The sequence below is a fragment of the Acinonyx jubatus genome, chromosome E1, assembly GCF_027475565.1.
Source record: "Acinonyx jubatus isolate Ajub_Pintada_27869175 chromosome E1, VMU_Ajub_asm_v1.0, whole genome shotgun sequence".
NCBI classification, from domain to species: domain Eukaryota; kingdom Metazoa; phylum Chordata; class Mammalia; order Carnivora; family Felidae; genus Acinonyx; species Acinonyx jubatus.
Genome location: NC_069397.1, coordinates 38,963,485 through 38,979,034, shown reverse-complemented (window position 1 = coordinate 38,979,034; position 15,550 = coordinate 38,963,485). Strand labels below are relative to the sequence as shown.

The following is a 15,550-nucleotide window of genomic DNA, read 5'->3' as shown; positions in this document are numbered from 1 at the left end:
GTTCACAGTTAGAAAAAAAAATTAAGTTTATTTTGGATCATGAAAATTTTCACTTTGTCAGGATAGTGGGTTTTTTTCTTATAAAAATGTTAACAATTCTGGAGGCAATTTGCTCTGCACACCTTTGAAAATGAAATAAATGCCACAATTACGCCAAGCAAAGTGAAAGAGATTATGCTCCATAATGGAGATGAAATTCAAGACAGAATCCAAAAAATCTCAAACCCCTATCCATTCGGTACTGCAGCAGGGGTTTCACCCAATGGAACCACTGATCTGGAACTCAACATTATAAAATTTTATTCCTCAGTTCCAGTCTTTTAAATTTTTATGAAATTGTGACCTTAAAAAATAAGTAAATAAGGGGCGCCTGGGTGGCTCAGTTGGCTAAGTGACTGACTTTGGTTCATGTCATGATCTCGAGGCTCATGAGTTGGAGCCCTGTGTTGGGTTCTGTGCTGACAGCTCAGAGCCTGGAGCCTGCTTCAGATTCTGTGTCTCCCTCTCTCTCTGCCCCTCCCCCACTCATACTCTGTCTCTGTCTCTCAGAAATAAATAAAAGTTAAAAACTAAAAAAAAAAAAAAAAAAAAAAGGAAATAAGAGAAAACAGATTCCATCTCAGAAGTAAACCTTCTGTAGCTCCCTTGCCCCTATTCTGAAGTGTAACCAATGAGGGTTTAGTTTCCTAAGAGATTAAAAGATTGTAACTTAGAGATTTTATTTCACTCTTATTATAGATACAGGTAAAAAAAAGTATATCTCTCATCTAAAAATGAGTGATAGGAGGGACATCTGGGTGGCTCAGTTGGGCGTCCGACGTCGGCTCAGGTTATGATCTCGAGACTCGTGAGTTTGAGCCCCACATCGGGCTCTGCTGACAGCTCAGAGCCTAGAGTCTGCTTCCAATTCTGTGTCTCCTTCTCTCTCCCCCTCCCCCACTCACATTCTGTCTCTCTCTCAAAAATAAATATTTAAAAATTTTTTTAAATAAATAAAAATTAGGCATAGGAAATGTGGAGAAAGCAAGGAAATTTCCGGAAATCATAGATCACAACTCCAGATCTTGGTAACCAATTTGTCTTTTGGCCTGGAGGGCACAGATCGTACCCATCTGTTACATAAAGTGACTTTTCAATGTGTGCACAGGTAGACATGGTTCTCACACACACACACACACACACACACACACACTTTAAACCCAGAACACACCTCAACCCTCCACCATCTGAGCACAGCAAGACCATAAAAAGCGCTGAAAAGACTGCTAACTACAGGGAACATTTTTATGATGGTGGCACAAACAAATAAATGGCATTTAATGAGATGTAATATGAATTTTAAGAGGATACATAAACAATTTCCAGTGCCCAGGATCAAAATGTGTGGGAATATTGTTTTCGTTATTTGTAATGAGTTGTACCTATAATTACTGAGGGGCCACATTTTCTCCATCTTTCCAAAGTCTGCCAAACGGACAGCGCTTCCTAAGAAGATTTTATTCTGGACCAAACATTTTATCCTATTGGCATATGGAAATAGTGTCCTTTTTTAGTAACCTGAAGTTATGCCTCTTTTATGAAGCATAAAACTCTTCCTCAGCAAACAAACAACCCTGATGAGTGTTCATATGACAACTGCCACCAACAGTGATAAGGAAAACATCCGGTCTGTTCCGTAAATACCCATTTGGGGGACTGTATAAAAGTCTCAGGAGGGAAGGAGACCTCGGCAGCCAGTCAGCCGGAGTTTTGCAACTAGTCTTGGTTCTTCGTTCGATAGGATGACTTCGGACTGCTCCCCTACGTGCTGCTCCTCTGAATCCTGTGCCACAGCTTCCGACTGTGTGTTCGCTTCACCCTGTTCCATGGAAACCACTCACCTCCCCAGCGCCCAAGCCACCTCCAGAGGCCAGACCCCTAGCTTCCTATCTGGGTCTCGCTTGGCAACAGGCTGTGTCACACCGTGCTACTTGGCTGGGAATTGTCACATTCCGTGCTTGGTGGGGAGCGGTGCTTGGTGTGAGGATGGGATGTTCAACAGCAACGAGAAGGAGACGATGCAGTTCCTGAACGACAGACTCGCCAACTACCTGGAGAAGGTGCGAGGCCTGGAGGAGATGAACGCGGAGCTGGAGTGCAGGATCCGAGAACAGTGTGAAGGGGAGGTCCCCCTGGTGTGCCCCGATTATCAGTGTTACTTCGACACCATTGAAGATCTCCAGCAAAAGGTCTGGTGTCTCATTGCCCTAATGTTCCACCCTTCCAATCTGGGATTTGCTCCACCTTTATACTAAAAGAGGCTATTCTATGGAAGTCCCCCCAGGGAAAGGGGACTTTTCAGGAGGTAATGTGACCCAGAGGAAAGGGTGGTGGGCCGAAAGTCAGGAAACGTCAGCATTAGCCCTGGGGATGCCAGTAATCCCTGACGGCCATAATAAACTCTCTCATGTCCAGACTTTTACCTTCATCGTCCAGAGAGTAAGGAAAAACTGTGTTATACCCAAAGTTAATTCTGTATGCAACACTGGATGTTTATATTTATATTTTAACATAGACATTGAAATGTCATCGTTTTAATCACATAATTTCACCCTAGGAATCATTTTCTTACAGATGAATTTTTATTTTCATGGAGTGGAGATAGAGTCATAATACAAACCACTTATGGAGAAAAATCAGAGTTCAACTGTCAAGGAATATTGCAAAATGTCTTAGGCCGTTGAAAAACTAACCTTTTTTATCTATTTCTTTTATAAATTGGTCCTGTTTGTCTCGTCATGAAGTGACATGGCTAATAAGAGAAGTAGGCTGAAAGCTATTTTATACTTTCTTATAAAGACTTTTAAAAGATAAATAATGGCATAGTTGTTCAATGAATAGATATTTAGGTTTCTTTCAAAGGGCCATCTATTACATATAACGACCTTCCTTCCCAGATCTTGTGCACAAAGGCAGAGAATTCTAGACTTGCTGTTCAGCTTGACAACTGCAAACTGGCTGCCGATGACTTCAGGTCAAAGTAAGTTGAATTTGAACTTGAGAATAATTTATGACTGCCTCTCTCTCACTCTCTCTCTCGCTCTCTCTGTCTCACACACACAAGTGCGTGTGCACACACCACAAATATTCTCTCTATAAGCTTTTTTAAAGCTAAGAATGCTCACAAAACTCACATTTATTATTTGGGATGTGGCTTCCTTGAGTCCTCTTGTCACTCCCCAGCATCCCCAGCACTGTCTCCAGCCAAGTAAGCATTGGCTGTATCTCTTTTGCCGTGAAAGGTACGAGTCTGAACTGTCTCTTCGCCAGCTGCTGGAGACGGACATTGGCGGCCTGCGTGGGATCCTGGGTGAGTTGACTCTGTGCAAAGCCGATCTGGAGGCCCACGTGGAGTCTCTGAAGGACGATCTCCTTTGCCTTAAGAAAAACCACGAAGAGGTGAGGAAAGTGGCAAAATTGCTGAACAAATGTAGAAGGGACAAAGTCAAACTGATACAGTCCGTGTTGTGTACCTAAATCGAACTTGGGCAGATACCGCTCATGCTGGAACAAAAGTACTCAGGGCACTAATGCTGTTGGGCCTGATCATGGCAGCATGTCATGTCTCTGGATGTACATGTGAAATGGCCCTGGCCAGTGCCACAGGGATGAACCAAACTGTCCACCTGTCATTGCTGTCTGGAGGGGGTAACTCCCACAAACAGCCTTCCTTGGAGGCTTTATGGCTCACCTAACTCTAACCTATAAGGTTTGAAAATCTGGATTATCGATAAACACAGGGTGTGAAGGCCATTTCAAAAAGGGGATAACACCTTATGCAATATTTGGGCCAAATTTTTAAAATAGTCTGTACCTATAAACTTTTTAAAATCATAAAATACGAAGTATCTGATTATCTCACATCAATGAGGCTAAAAGGTGAAAAGCTGAAAGATGTAATATAGTACATTTCCCCTTTGAGCATTGGTTGATGATAATAATAGCATTTATTGAGACCTTCCTATGTGCCAAGGGCTTTCATAAGTGCTTTCTATAAACATTAACTCGTATCTCTCACAATAAGTCTCTGGGAAAGGTAAAATTATTATACCCATTTGCAGATGCAGACACTGAGCTACGAAAAGAGATTGCAACCCAAGCAACTGAATCTAAATCCCTTTAGATTTTTTACACTTTTACTCACTTCTCCCCCAAAACAGAAATGCGACGCCCTTGGGATGTCAAAGTGAATCCCCCCCCCTCCCCCGCCCACCCACCCTGTCACACTCTTGACTCCATTCCCCCATTCAGGAGGTCAACTTGCTTCGCGGACAGCTGGGTGACCGACTCAGCGTGGAGCTGGACACTGCCCCCACCGTCGACCTCAACAGGGTCCTGGATGAGATGCGCTGTCAGTATGAAACGGTGCTCGCCAACAACCGCAGAGACGTGGAAGAATGGTTTGCTGTTCAGGTCAGCTCCTGGAGCAGGAAGGTGACAGGCTTCCAGATGTCTGTCTTACTTGGGTCCTCTGATCACACCTGTGTTTCAGACAGAGGAGCTGAATCAGCAGCAGCTGTGCAGCACGGAGCAGCTGCAGGACTGCCAGACAGAGATCCTGGAACTGAAACGCACAGCCAACGCTCTGGAAATTGAGCTCCAAGCACAGCAAAGCCTGGTATGCCACTCACATGCTGAGGAGTCAGGCCCCGAGATGCCATCCCCTCTTCCAAACCCCGAGGAGAGAGCCCCACAGTTCATGTGGCAGAAAGTCTCCATTTGCAATGTGCAAGGAGTATATTTCCTTGCCTTTCCTAAATACTGCTGTTTACTGAGCTAGGGGCAGAAGCGATAGGTCAACAGCTTGTACTGTCCCAACGGGATGCCCTGACCGTCCCTTCTGGGCTTGAGTGTGATCCTGCAGCACCTTCCAGAGACAGGGAGAGAGGGGAAGAGCAGGAGCAGAATGAGAACAGAACCTCTGAGCCAAAGGCACTCGAGCATTCCAGTGGGTTTTGAAGCTCTTTTTTTTTTAATCTTTTTTTAATGTTTATTTATTTCTGAGACAGAGAGAGACAGAGCATGAGTGGGGGAGGGGCAGAGAGAGAGGGAGACACAGAATCGGAAGCAGGCTCCAGGCTCTGAGCTGTCAGCACAGAGCCCGATGCGGGGCTCAAACTTACAAACCGTGAGATCGTGACCTGAGCCGAAGTCGGTCACTCAACCGACTGAGCCACCCAGGCGCCCCTGAAGCTCTTTTGATTCGGGCCAGGTTTCCAAGCTCACCATCATAGAAAACAATGGTATTCAAACTCTGCATTCTACCACTATCCTAAACTTTCCCAGGATCCAATCTCAACTGGACCCTTCACTGAACACCCCCCCCGACCCCCACCAAGCAACGAGGATACCGTGCACTGAAGATAACACTAGCCAGTTCCAGTCAAACACCCCTGTCTGTGCCACGTTAGGCCCTATGGAGACTAGGTGAATGACAGCTGTGCATTCATCTTGTGAGAGCCTTACTTTATGGGATAAATCCCTTTACTAAGCCCGTTATACAGATGAGGAAGACTGAGATTCAGATTAAGTTGCAGGGATCATGCAGTTTTTAAGAGGCAAAAGTGGAAGCTGGATCCAGCTGGTTCAATCCCAGAGCCTCTTAACTCCCACTATATGGCTCCTCCCTGCCTCAAGTCGATACCCAACTTCAGTATACTGAAGGCTGCAGCGGGCTTGGGGGTGTTAGTAATAACTCTTACCTAGCTTTTAAAGTTTTTTTTTTTCAGGAACTCTTCAAAATGCTTTACACATATCACTCATTTAATCCTCACGACCCTCCTAGGAGATAGGTACTTTGCATTGCCCACTTGTTATAGAATAAAACTAAGGCTCAGAGAAGCTAAGTAATTTTCAGAATGTCACTAGGCTACACTAGGGTAGAGCAAGGCTTTGGAAACAGGCACTCTGATCCCAGGGATTATGTTATACAGCCCTCCTGAGTACACTTCTTCTGCAGACAGAATCTCTGGAATGCACTGTGGCGGAGACTGAGGCCCAGTACGGCGCGCAGCTGGCCCAGATGCAGTGCCTGATCGATAACGTGGAGAACCAGCTGGCGGAGATCCGCTGTGACCTGGAGCGGCAGAACCAGGAGTACGAGGTGCTGCTGGACACAAAGGCCCGGCTGGAGTGTGAGATCAACACGTACCGGGGTCTCCTTGAGAGTGAGGACAGCAGGCAAGTTCCACACGTTTATTCTCAAAATCCCCCAAGTCACAAAGAGGCTCTTGTAGGAGAATCCTGTTTCCCCAAGATCTGCCCAAGGTCAAACCTCTCTAATGTGTTAAAGGATCTCCTTACAAGAGTTAAAAAAAAAAAAAAAAAAAAACAACAACAACAACAACAACCATGACTGAGGCTAATCACACGATATTAGAAGTGTTCACAAAGTATTCTAAGTTCTAAAGCAGAATAAGTATCACACATAAAATTCCATGCTGGAGATCTCTCTTGGCTCCTGCCTCCCACCAAAGGCATAAGAGGACATTTTGCAAAGTGAAGTAAATACATATAGTTGTATTGAGCTGGCACAGCTGCAATGGGCATGAAGCGACAATGCTGGGTCCAGGCATAAAATAGGCTTAAGTCAAATGTTATTCTGCAAAGAGTGTTCAAAGAGTGGCAGATTTGGGCACAATCTTTTCTGACTTGAAATGTTATCCAGCTTTCCCCTGTTGAACTTAGTTCAAATTTCTCCACAGGCTTCCCTGTCACCCATGTTCTACCACAAGCACGTCAGACAACACTTGTGAGCCATACTCCGCGTATGTGATTTGCACGCTCGAAAACTGCTGTGTGTGAATGCTAAACCCCCAGCACGGCGGATGGAGGCTTCAAAGCCAGCAGTGTCCTGGAAAGGAGATGGGGGCTTCAGTCAGAGACATCCAAACTTGAAAGTCAAGAAGGGTTTTCCATCCTGGGGAGCCTGGGTGGCTCAGCCGGTTGAGTGTCCCACTCTTGGTTTCGGCTCAGGTCATGATCCCAGGGTTGTGGGATTGAGCCCAAGTCAAGCTCTGCACTGAGCGTGGAGCCTGCTTGAGATTCTCTCTCTCTCCCTCTGCCCCTCTTCCCCTCTTGCTAATGCTCTCTCTCTCTCAAATAAAACTTTAAAAAAGGGTTTCTACCGTGAACTTGTCCTCTAAACATCCTCGGTATATTTCTGCTTTATCATTTCCTCTCCTGCCAGCTTATTTGTGATATTCTAGGAGTCTATAAAGCTTTCTTGCTAATCTCCAAATAAAATGTGTTCCATTTTTTTTAGCATGGTAAATATAAACTTTGTGGCTTATTACTGCAGATGTGATAACCATGTGATGCCAAGGTAATTGCCTAAACCCATGCCGACAGTTTGATTTTGCATAAACCAAAGCTGAAAATAGTTTTTTAACTCCTCAATTACAAACAGGTTAACTAATCAATGCAAAATGTCATATATCTTGGAAGACAGTTGGAATTTAGGAATAAATTTTATTTTATTTGTAATTACAAAAGTTCAAGATTCCATTTTTTTTTTCAATTTGGCACATGAAAGGGGAAAAAAATCAGTTATAATTCCACGCCCGAAATATCCATTCTCGGTATCTTGGGAACTTACAGTTTTCTTTCTTACAATAGGTTTTTCCATATAGTGGTAATCATATTTACATATGCACATAGTTGAGTAACGTATTTTTTTACTATGTCATGTAAGCATTTTCAATCCTAATAAACATATAAGATTGTCTTGTGACCATTATGTTAGCGGCTGCATAAAATACCATAAGGTACCTAGGTCTGTTATTGAACATTGGGGTATAAGAATAATTATTCACAGGGGTGCCTGGGTGGCTCAGTCGGTGGAGCGTCCGACTTCGGCTCAGGTCATAATCTCACTGTTCATGAGTTCGAGCCCTGTGTCGGGCTCTGTGCTGACAGCTCAGAGCCTGGAGCCTGCTTTGGATTCTGTGTCTCCCTTTCTTTCTGCTCCTTCCCTTCTTGCACTCTGTCTCTCTCTCTCTCAAAAATAAATAAACATTAAAATTTTTTAAAAAAGAAGAATTATTCACATACATTTAAAAAGCAAAACAGAGGGGTGCCTGGGTGGCTCAGTACAGCTCAGAGCCTAGAGCCTGCTTCAGATTCTGTGTCTCCCTCTCTTTCTGCCCCTATCCCACTTGCGCGCTCTCTCTCTCAAAGATAAAAAAACACTAAAAAAAATTTTTTTAGTAAAGAAATAAAAAAGCAAAACAGAGAACTCCACTTCCAGAAGATGAAATAGATGTACATTTCCTTGTTCCTCTTCCTAAGTTTGGCTAAAAACCCTAGAAATTACACATAAAACAAATACAGCATGAAGGAGATCTTTATGGTGCGTATCTTGAGTTGTGTATCATGAATGCTGAGGTAGTTACATGAATCTACATATGTGAAAGAAATATACACATCATACACACACACATTGTGTATATATATACATATATATATATATATATGTATATATATACACATTGTATCCATGTCAACTTCTTGACTTTACAATTGAACTATAGCTGAGCAAGATATAACCACTATAACCACAGGAGAAAGCTAGATACATGGGACCTCTATGCACCATCTTTGCAACTTCCTGTGGGTCTGTAATTGTTTCAAAATGCAAATGTTCTTTTAAAAAACACATAGTGGTTTTTAACCCAGAGGTTTCCACCATATCAATCTCTGCCATCCACCCACCCTCAGACTTTCCCACGGTTTCTTCTCTGCCTTGGTCAAGATTATGGCAAAGCAAATATTCAGCATCTGTAATAATTCCCAACGAGCTATATCCAATTTCCTCTCAGAAAAATGCACATGACTACCTTCTCTCGATCTATAACATTTTGTATGGATTCACTAATCTATTTTTATTTTCTGAGTTAAAAATATTTCCAGTTTGGCTTAATGCAAAATCAAAGTGGAACTGAAGTAGGAAAATATCCTTAAGATAGAATAACCACTTTGGGGACTCTCGTGTTACTTTTAGCCTTCCATAACTGTTTTTAGTTTTGGCATAGTATTGCACTAAATATTATGTTAAAGACATAGGCTAATTCTAGATCTGACCTCTTCTTGGGTTAGCCTGCCTGTTCTAAATGGTGTTAGGGTGGGAGGACTCCAGCTTCTTCTTTTTTTTTTTTTTTTTTTTTTAACCATAGTACACTTTCACTGGCCAAATGGTCTTTCCTTTCTACTTTCCAACAATGATAAAAACTTCTAAAATCCTAGGGGCATTAAATTATGTCTACTTTGCAGTAGTGTAATAGATTCATATTTGCATGGCAATAAATATGTTTTTAAATCTGGTTATTGGAAAAGTATAGACCAAAATTATCATTGATACAAATCTGGATCATTGTGAGCTCTATAGTTAACCAAACACCCCACAACAAAGTAATTGCTAATGATGATGATAAATAGTCACATTAAGTGAATTATGCACAAAGAGGAAAGATTTCCATCACTGAAAACTGTGACATCCCAAAACAGCCCTCAGAAGCCTTCCTCCAGGGACACCTCGGTGGCTCAGTCTGCTAAGCATCTGACTCCTGGTTTCGGTTCAGGTCATAACATAATCTCATGGTTTCATGAGTTTAAGCCCAGAGGCAGGCTCTGTGCTGACAGTGCAGAGCTTGCTTGGGATTCTCGGTCTCCCTCCCTCCCTGCCCCTCCCCCACTCATGCTGTCTCTGTGTCTCTCAGGATAAATAAACTTTAAAAAAAAGCCTTCCTCCAAACTGGAGGAATTCCATCTTTTTCCATGTGGGCATATGCAGTAGGCATTCCCCTGGGTTGTCAAACACTGAAAAATGGCCACTGTACTTTCGGATAAAACAGTTAAGGCCTTTCTTGGTAAAATCTAGTAGAATCCTAATTTTAGTTAATAATGCAACATCTTCATAGCTTTAATAATGCACTAAATAAGATGCCTGTATTTTTAGCACCTAGTGTTGCATAAAAAGTAAAATCTAAAATATAACGTATCATGGGGTGCCTGGGTGGCTCAGTCGGTTAAGCGTCTGACTTCAGCTCAGGTCATGATCTCGTAGTTTGTGAGCTCAAGCCCCGAATCGTGCTCTGTGCTGACAGCTCAGAGCCTGGAGTCTGTTTCAAATTCTGTGTCTCCCTCTCTCTCTGCCCCTCCCCCTATTCATGTACTGTCTTTCTCTGTCTCTCAAAAATAAATAAACATTAAAGAATCTTTTTTAAATAATAAAAATATAAAATAAAATATAATGCATCACTCATCTGTAAGAACCAGCACAAAACTTTGCATCCTAGGTTCTGAGTACAGCCCACCATGAGGACACTCAGGCAAAACAATGGCCTCAAAATTTGCCTGCTCTAAATGCAAGAAGCATTCATGACTTGAGGACACAGGCTCCTCATTGTATCTATTTAGTATTTACAATTCATGGGTTCCTTGTTGGCCCCACAAAGGCCATATTCCCTCCCTATATCTCAGCTACTTAGCTCAGGCTGGACCTAAAGCCCATCCTTCCTCTCCCCTGCACTGCCCCTTTCCCAGAAGGCTCCAGCCAGGACAATGCTGTGAAGGGAACTCCTCTCTATCACTCTCAGACTTGCTCTTCCAGCATCTGGAACATGCTGCCTCCCCAGTCTCTTGAACTAAAGATTAAAGCCCTGGTTACACCTTTCCTAACTGCAAGGGGACAGGAAAGAGTAATCTTCCCCTGTGCCCCCAAGGAGAGGAGAATCAAATATGGGTGAGCCCTGGATTCTCTCCCAGAGCAGCCTTGAAACACCTAGATGGAGAAAAATGGAGGGAACCTCAACAATAAATACGCCCTGGAGAAACAAAGCAAGGAGAGCTTGGAGCATGGCAAGGAATACAGTTTGGTTAGAGTGTATGCAGGGGGTACAGGAGCCATGGGATGTGAAGTACAGTCAGCTGGATCAAGACTATGGCAAGTCTTGATTGCCTGGCAATCAAGAATTTGTACTTTGCTCTTAGGAAGCGCTGGGTATTTCTGTACCAGAAAATGGTGTTATGTTAAGGCAGACAAAGAAGGTCTTCAAGATAGGCTACGTCATATCATGCTTATAGGTTAGCCAGATTTCGCAAAGTCAACAAATGAGCTGGTGGCAGCAAAATGATGGTAACAGATAGATACCCACTGCTGTCTCAAAAAAATGGGTAATGAAGGAAAGACACTGCCTTCAAAGCCAAAGTGGCTACATAGCTAGGAGTTAGACAATATTAAGATCTGTAACAAACATGCTTACAGGGAAAGGAAAATTGATCAAGTAGTAAAGAAGATGTGCAAGATGCAAGAAAAGGGTACATAATTGATGAAATGTGGTCCTGAAAGAAACAAAGAGAAATCAGCTCCAGAGCACAAATAAAGCAGTCAGCCATGCAACGAAGGAAAATCACTGCCTGAGATACACAAGAAGAGAAGTGATAAGATGGAGAAAAGAGCACAAAAACAAAGATATAACAAAAATAGTTGTCTAACTCTTTTTTTAAAAAAATTTAATGTTTATTTATCTATCTTGAGAGAGAGAGAGAGAGAGAGAGAGAGAGAGAGCATGTGCGAGCAGGGGAGGGGCAAAGAGAGAGGGAGGGAGAGAAAGAATCCCAAACAAGCTCTGGGCTGCCCGTGCAGAGCCCGACTGGGGGCTCGAACTCACAAACGGTGAGATTATGACCTGAGCCAAAATCAAGAGTCAACGCTTAGCAGACTGAGCCACCCAGGTGCCCCATGTCAAACTCTTCTTCTGATTCTGAAAGTGATACAGCCAATTTGTGGGATGTGTACAAAAACATAAAGAAGAAAATAACTCTCATTAATAATTATAAAATGCAAAGAAGTCCACTCTTAACATTTAGATATCTTTCCTTCCAGTCCTTTTTACACGTTTTTAAAATTATTACTATTTCAAATGCTGTTATTTTGTGAAGCAAAATTTGTCCATTTTTTTGTGGTTTCTTGATTTTGAGTCACTGTTATAAAGGCCTTCCTCCACTCTTCATTTGTAAAAGAATTCTCTTATGCTTTCTCTTAGCACATTTATGACTTCCATTTTTCACAAGTGAAATTACAAATGACCCATTTGTAATTCAAGTACATGAATAAAGTAGTAAGCATTCATAGAGCTACACAGCTCTATCAAATCTTAACTTTCTATGTTAACCATACTTCACTGGGATTTCATTTTCATACAAGAAAACGTATCAATGGTGGAAAGCATGTAGTTCCATGAAACTTGAAAACCATACACAGTCATGTAATCACATCCAGATCAAGACATAGACTAGAACATCAAGATGTGAAATGTTGACCTTGAGAGTTCCTTCATGCTCCTTCCCAGTCAGCTCACCTCCCTCATGAGGAGACAACCACTATTCTGATACCTGACACCGTAGAAGAGTTTGGCCTGTTCTTAAAGTTAATATAAATGTAATCATACTGTTTGTACCCTTTTGTGCCTAAATTCTTCAGGTTGATATATATTTTTTTAATGTTTATTATTTTTGAGAGAGAGAGAGAGCGCGTGGAAGAGAGAGAGCACGAGTGGGGGAGGGGCAGAGAGAGAGGGAGACACAGAATCCGAAGCACGCTCCGTGCTGACAGCTCAGAGCCTGACACGGGGCTCAAACCCATGAACCACGAGATCATGACCTGAGCTGAAGTCAGACGCTTAACCAACTGAGCCACCCAGACGACCCAGGTTGACATGTTTTTGAAGCTCATCCATGTCATTGTGAATACCAATAGTTCATTCTTTTTGTTGTCAAGTTACTAACCTATTCTATGAATATACCACAGTCTGTTGATCCATTGTGTTGTTTGTGAGCATTTGGCTTGTTTCCATTTGGGTGGCATTAAGAATAAAACTGCTAGAAGCATTTTTATGCAAGTCTTTTTGTGTACATACGCACTCATTTCTCTCCAGCATAGAACTAGTCATGATACTGCTGTGTCAAAGGGAAGGTCCTTTATATCTCAAGGCATATTTTCACCCAGCCAGTGGCTTGTCCTTTCTCTTTCTTAGTGGTATATTTTGATCAGTAAAAGACTTTAACTATGATGAAGTCAAATTCATTGTTTTATGTTTAGTGCTCTCCACGTGCTAGTAGTCTTCGTCTGAACAAGGTTATGAAGATCTTCTTCCATGTTGCCTTCTAAAAGTTCCATACCTGTAACCTTCACATTTAAGTATTTAATCCATCATGAATTAATTTTTATATAGAGTGTGAGGTACAGCTCAAGATGTATCGATCTCTGCTGTACGCAATTATCTAATTGATCGGCAACATTTATTGAAAAGGCTATCCTTTTCTCATGGACTTACTTCGGAAACGTTGTCAAAAATCAACTGACCATATGTATGTGAGACTATTTCTAGAATCTTTATTCTATTTCACTGATCCACTTGCCAACCCTTATGCCAATATCACACTGTCTGATTATAGTAGCAGTATAGTAACTTGTATGAATTTATACTCCCACCAGCATAAATGAGAGGCTGTATATTTGTTACCAAACTGTGATTTTTTTTTCAGTATGATAGGGAGAAAGATAAAATAAAATCTCAGTGTAGTTTAAATTTACATTTCTTCTTTATGAGTGACACTGAGCATTTTTTCTAAGGTTCTTTGTAAATTAAGTGCCTGTTGTATTTTCTTTCTGGTCACTGTCTATGGAGTTATTGCAAATATACCTTCCCAGTTTGTCATCTGTCTTCCAATTTTATAGGTTGTGTTTTGTACCAATGTAAAAGTTATCTGATGTTGTCAGATTTATAGTTTTTATGGTTTCTTTATTTCGGTCATTATTAGAAAGGCCTTCTGTCTTCAACTTTATAAAAAGAATTCTCATATTTTTAGCACAATTATGATTTCATTTTTCACATTTGAATCTTTGATCAATTTGCAATATGTCTTACTAGGAAGGATGAGTCATTATCCCAACATTTCCTGCCCTGCCTTCTACCTCAAGTGATACAGAATTGTCCCCAAACTACATATGATAGTCTATCTTTCCCCCACTAGTTTTAAATGTCACATTTATCATACACTAAATTCCAGTCTGTTTGGAAGTCTATTTTAGACCTCTTATTCTATTCTATTGATCTGTCTGACTATTCATGCATCAATACTATAGTATTTTGATTAGTGAGTCTTTAAAATAGGAAGAACTAGTCTCTCTGGGGCTTCCTCTTACAGAAGTTTCCTGGCTATTCAAATTTGATTAACTTTTCTCATAAAACTTCAGAATTATCTTGCCTGGTTAAAAAAAAATCACATTTTTGAGATTGGGAGGATCTCAATAAGTTTAGTGGGATCTAAGTTAAATTAATGTGGAGATAATTGACATTTTTATAGTGATGGATATAGTATTTCAGTCCAAGAACATGATATATCTTTCCATTTATTCTAGTTTTCTGTCCTTCAATGTATTTTAATATTTTATTCATGTAGTCTACCTTTCTGACTAAATTTATTCCTGTGCATTTTATATTTGGTGGCACTATTGTAAATTAATGTTTTTTCCTTACCTTATGTGATATGCAGAATAATGCGCCCCCAAAGATGTTCATATCCTAATCCTACAACTTTTGAATATGTTAGGCTACATGACAAAGGGGAAGTAAGGCCACTAATCAGCTGACCTTAAAATAGGAAGATTATCCTAGATGATATGAGTGGGCCCAATATAATCACAAGGGCCTTAAGGGTGGAAGAGGGAAGCAGAAGAGTCAGTGTCAGAGTGATGCCGCATGAGAAAGACTCCCCACTGCTGGCTTTGAAGACAGAAAGAGGCCAGGAGCTAAGGAGCCTGTGCCGCCTCTAGAAGCTAGAAAAGGCAAGATAATTGTTCTCTCCTAGAGCCTCCATAAAGGAACAGGAACAAATAAGTTTCTTTCTTTTTTTAAATTTTTATTTGAGAGAGAGAGAGCACGAGCAGGAGAGAGGGGGAAGAGGGGGACAGAGAGAGAGAGAGAGAGAGAGGGAGAGAGAAAGAAAATTCTAACCCTGATGCAGGGCTCAATCCCACGACTCTGGGATCATCACCCGAGCCTAAATCAAGAGAGTCGGACGCTCAACCAAATGAGCCACCTAGGCACCCCAAAAATAACTTTTTCTTTCTTTCTTTCTTTCTTTCTTTCTTTCTTTCTCTCTTTCTCTCTTTCTCTCTCTCTCTTTCTTTCTTTTTGGGACAGAGAGAGACAGAGCATGAACGGGGAGGGGCAGAGAGAGAGGGAGACACAGAATCGGAAACAGGCTCCAGGCTCCGAGCCATCAGCGCAGAGCCTGACGCAGGGCTTGAACTCAGGAACCGCGAGATCGTAACCTGGCTGAAGTCGGACGCTTAACCAACTGCGCCACCCAGGCGCTCCCCAAAAATAACTTTCTTAAGAAAACACTGAGAAAGTATTCCTGAGAATGAAAACCACACTCCTTTCAACACATCATGTTTAAACAGCAAATATAAACCAACCCCAAGACAAATTGTTAGCTAATGTAA

The 15,550-nt window shown here is 41.7% G+C and overlaps 1 protein-coding gene and 1 long non-coding RNA gene across 9 annotated transcripts in view; one reads left to right on the top strand and one right to left on the bottom strand.

Moving 5' to 3' along the window:
- Nucleotides 1-1,781: 1,781 nt before the first annotated feature.
- On the top strand, nt 1,782-7,301 carry KRT40 (keratin 40). Its single transcript, XM_015087744.3, has 7 exons — nt 1,782-2,228; nt 2,937-3,019; nt 3,282-3,438; nt 4,291-4,452; nt 4,532-4,657; nt 5,999-6,219; nt 6,744-7,301. The coding sequence occupies exons 1-7, from the start codon at nt 1,782-1,784 to the stop codon at nt 6,841-6,843; spliced, it is 1,296 nt and encodes a 431-aa protein (XP_014943230.2). The 3' UTR covers nt 6,844-7,301.
- LOC106989270 (uncharacterized) overlaps nt 1,979-15,550 on the bottom strand; it is a 149,278-nt gene continuing 135,706 nt past the window's right edge. For 7 of the 8 annotated variants that reach the window (XR_008294169.1, XR_008294167.1, XR_008294172.1 and 4 more), the window contains 2 exons: nt 4,257-4,520; nt 1,979-3,417 (listed from right to left, as the gene is read on the bottom strand). This is a non-coding gene — a long non-coding RNA (uncharacterized LOC106989270). The remainder of the gene's footprint in view (nt 3,418-4,256; nt 4,521-15,550) is intronic. The other variant, XR_008294171.1, reaches the window with a different exon arrangement.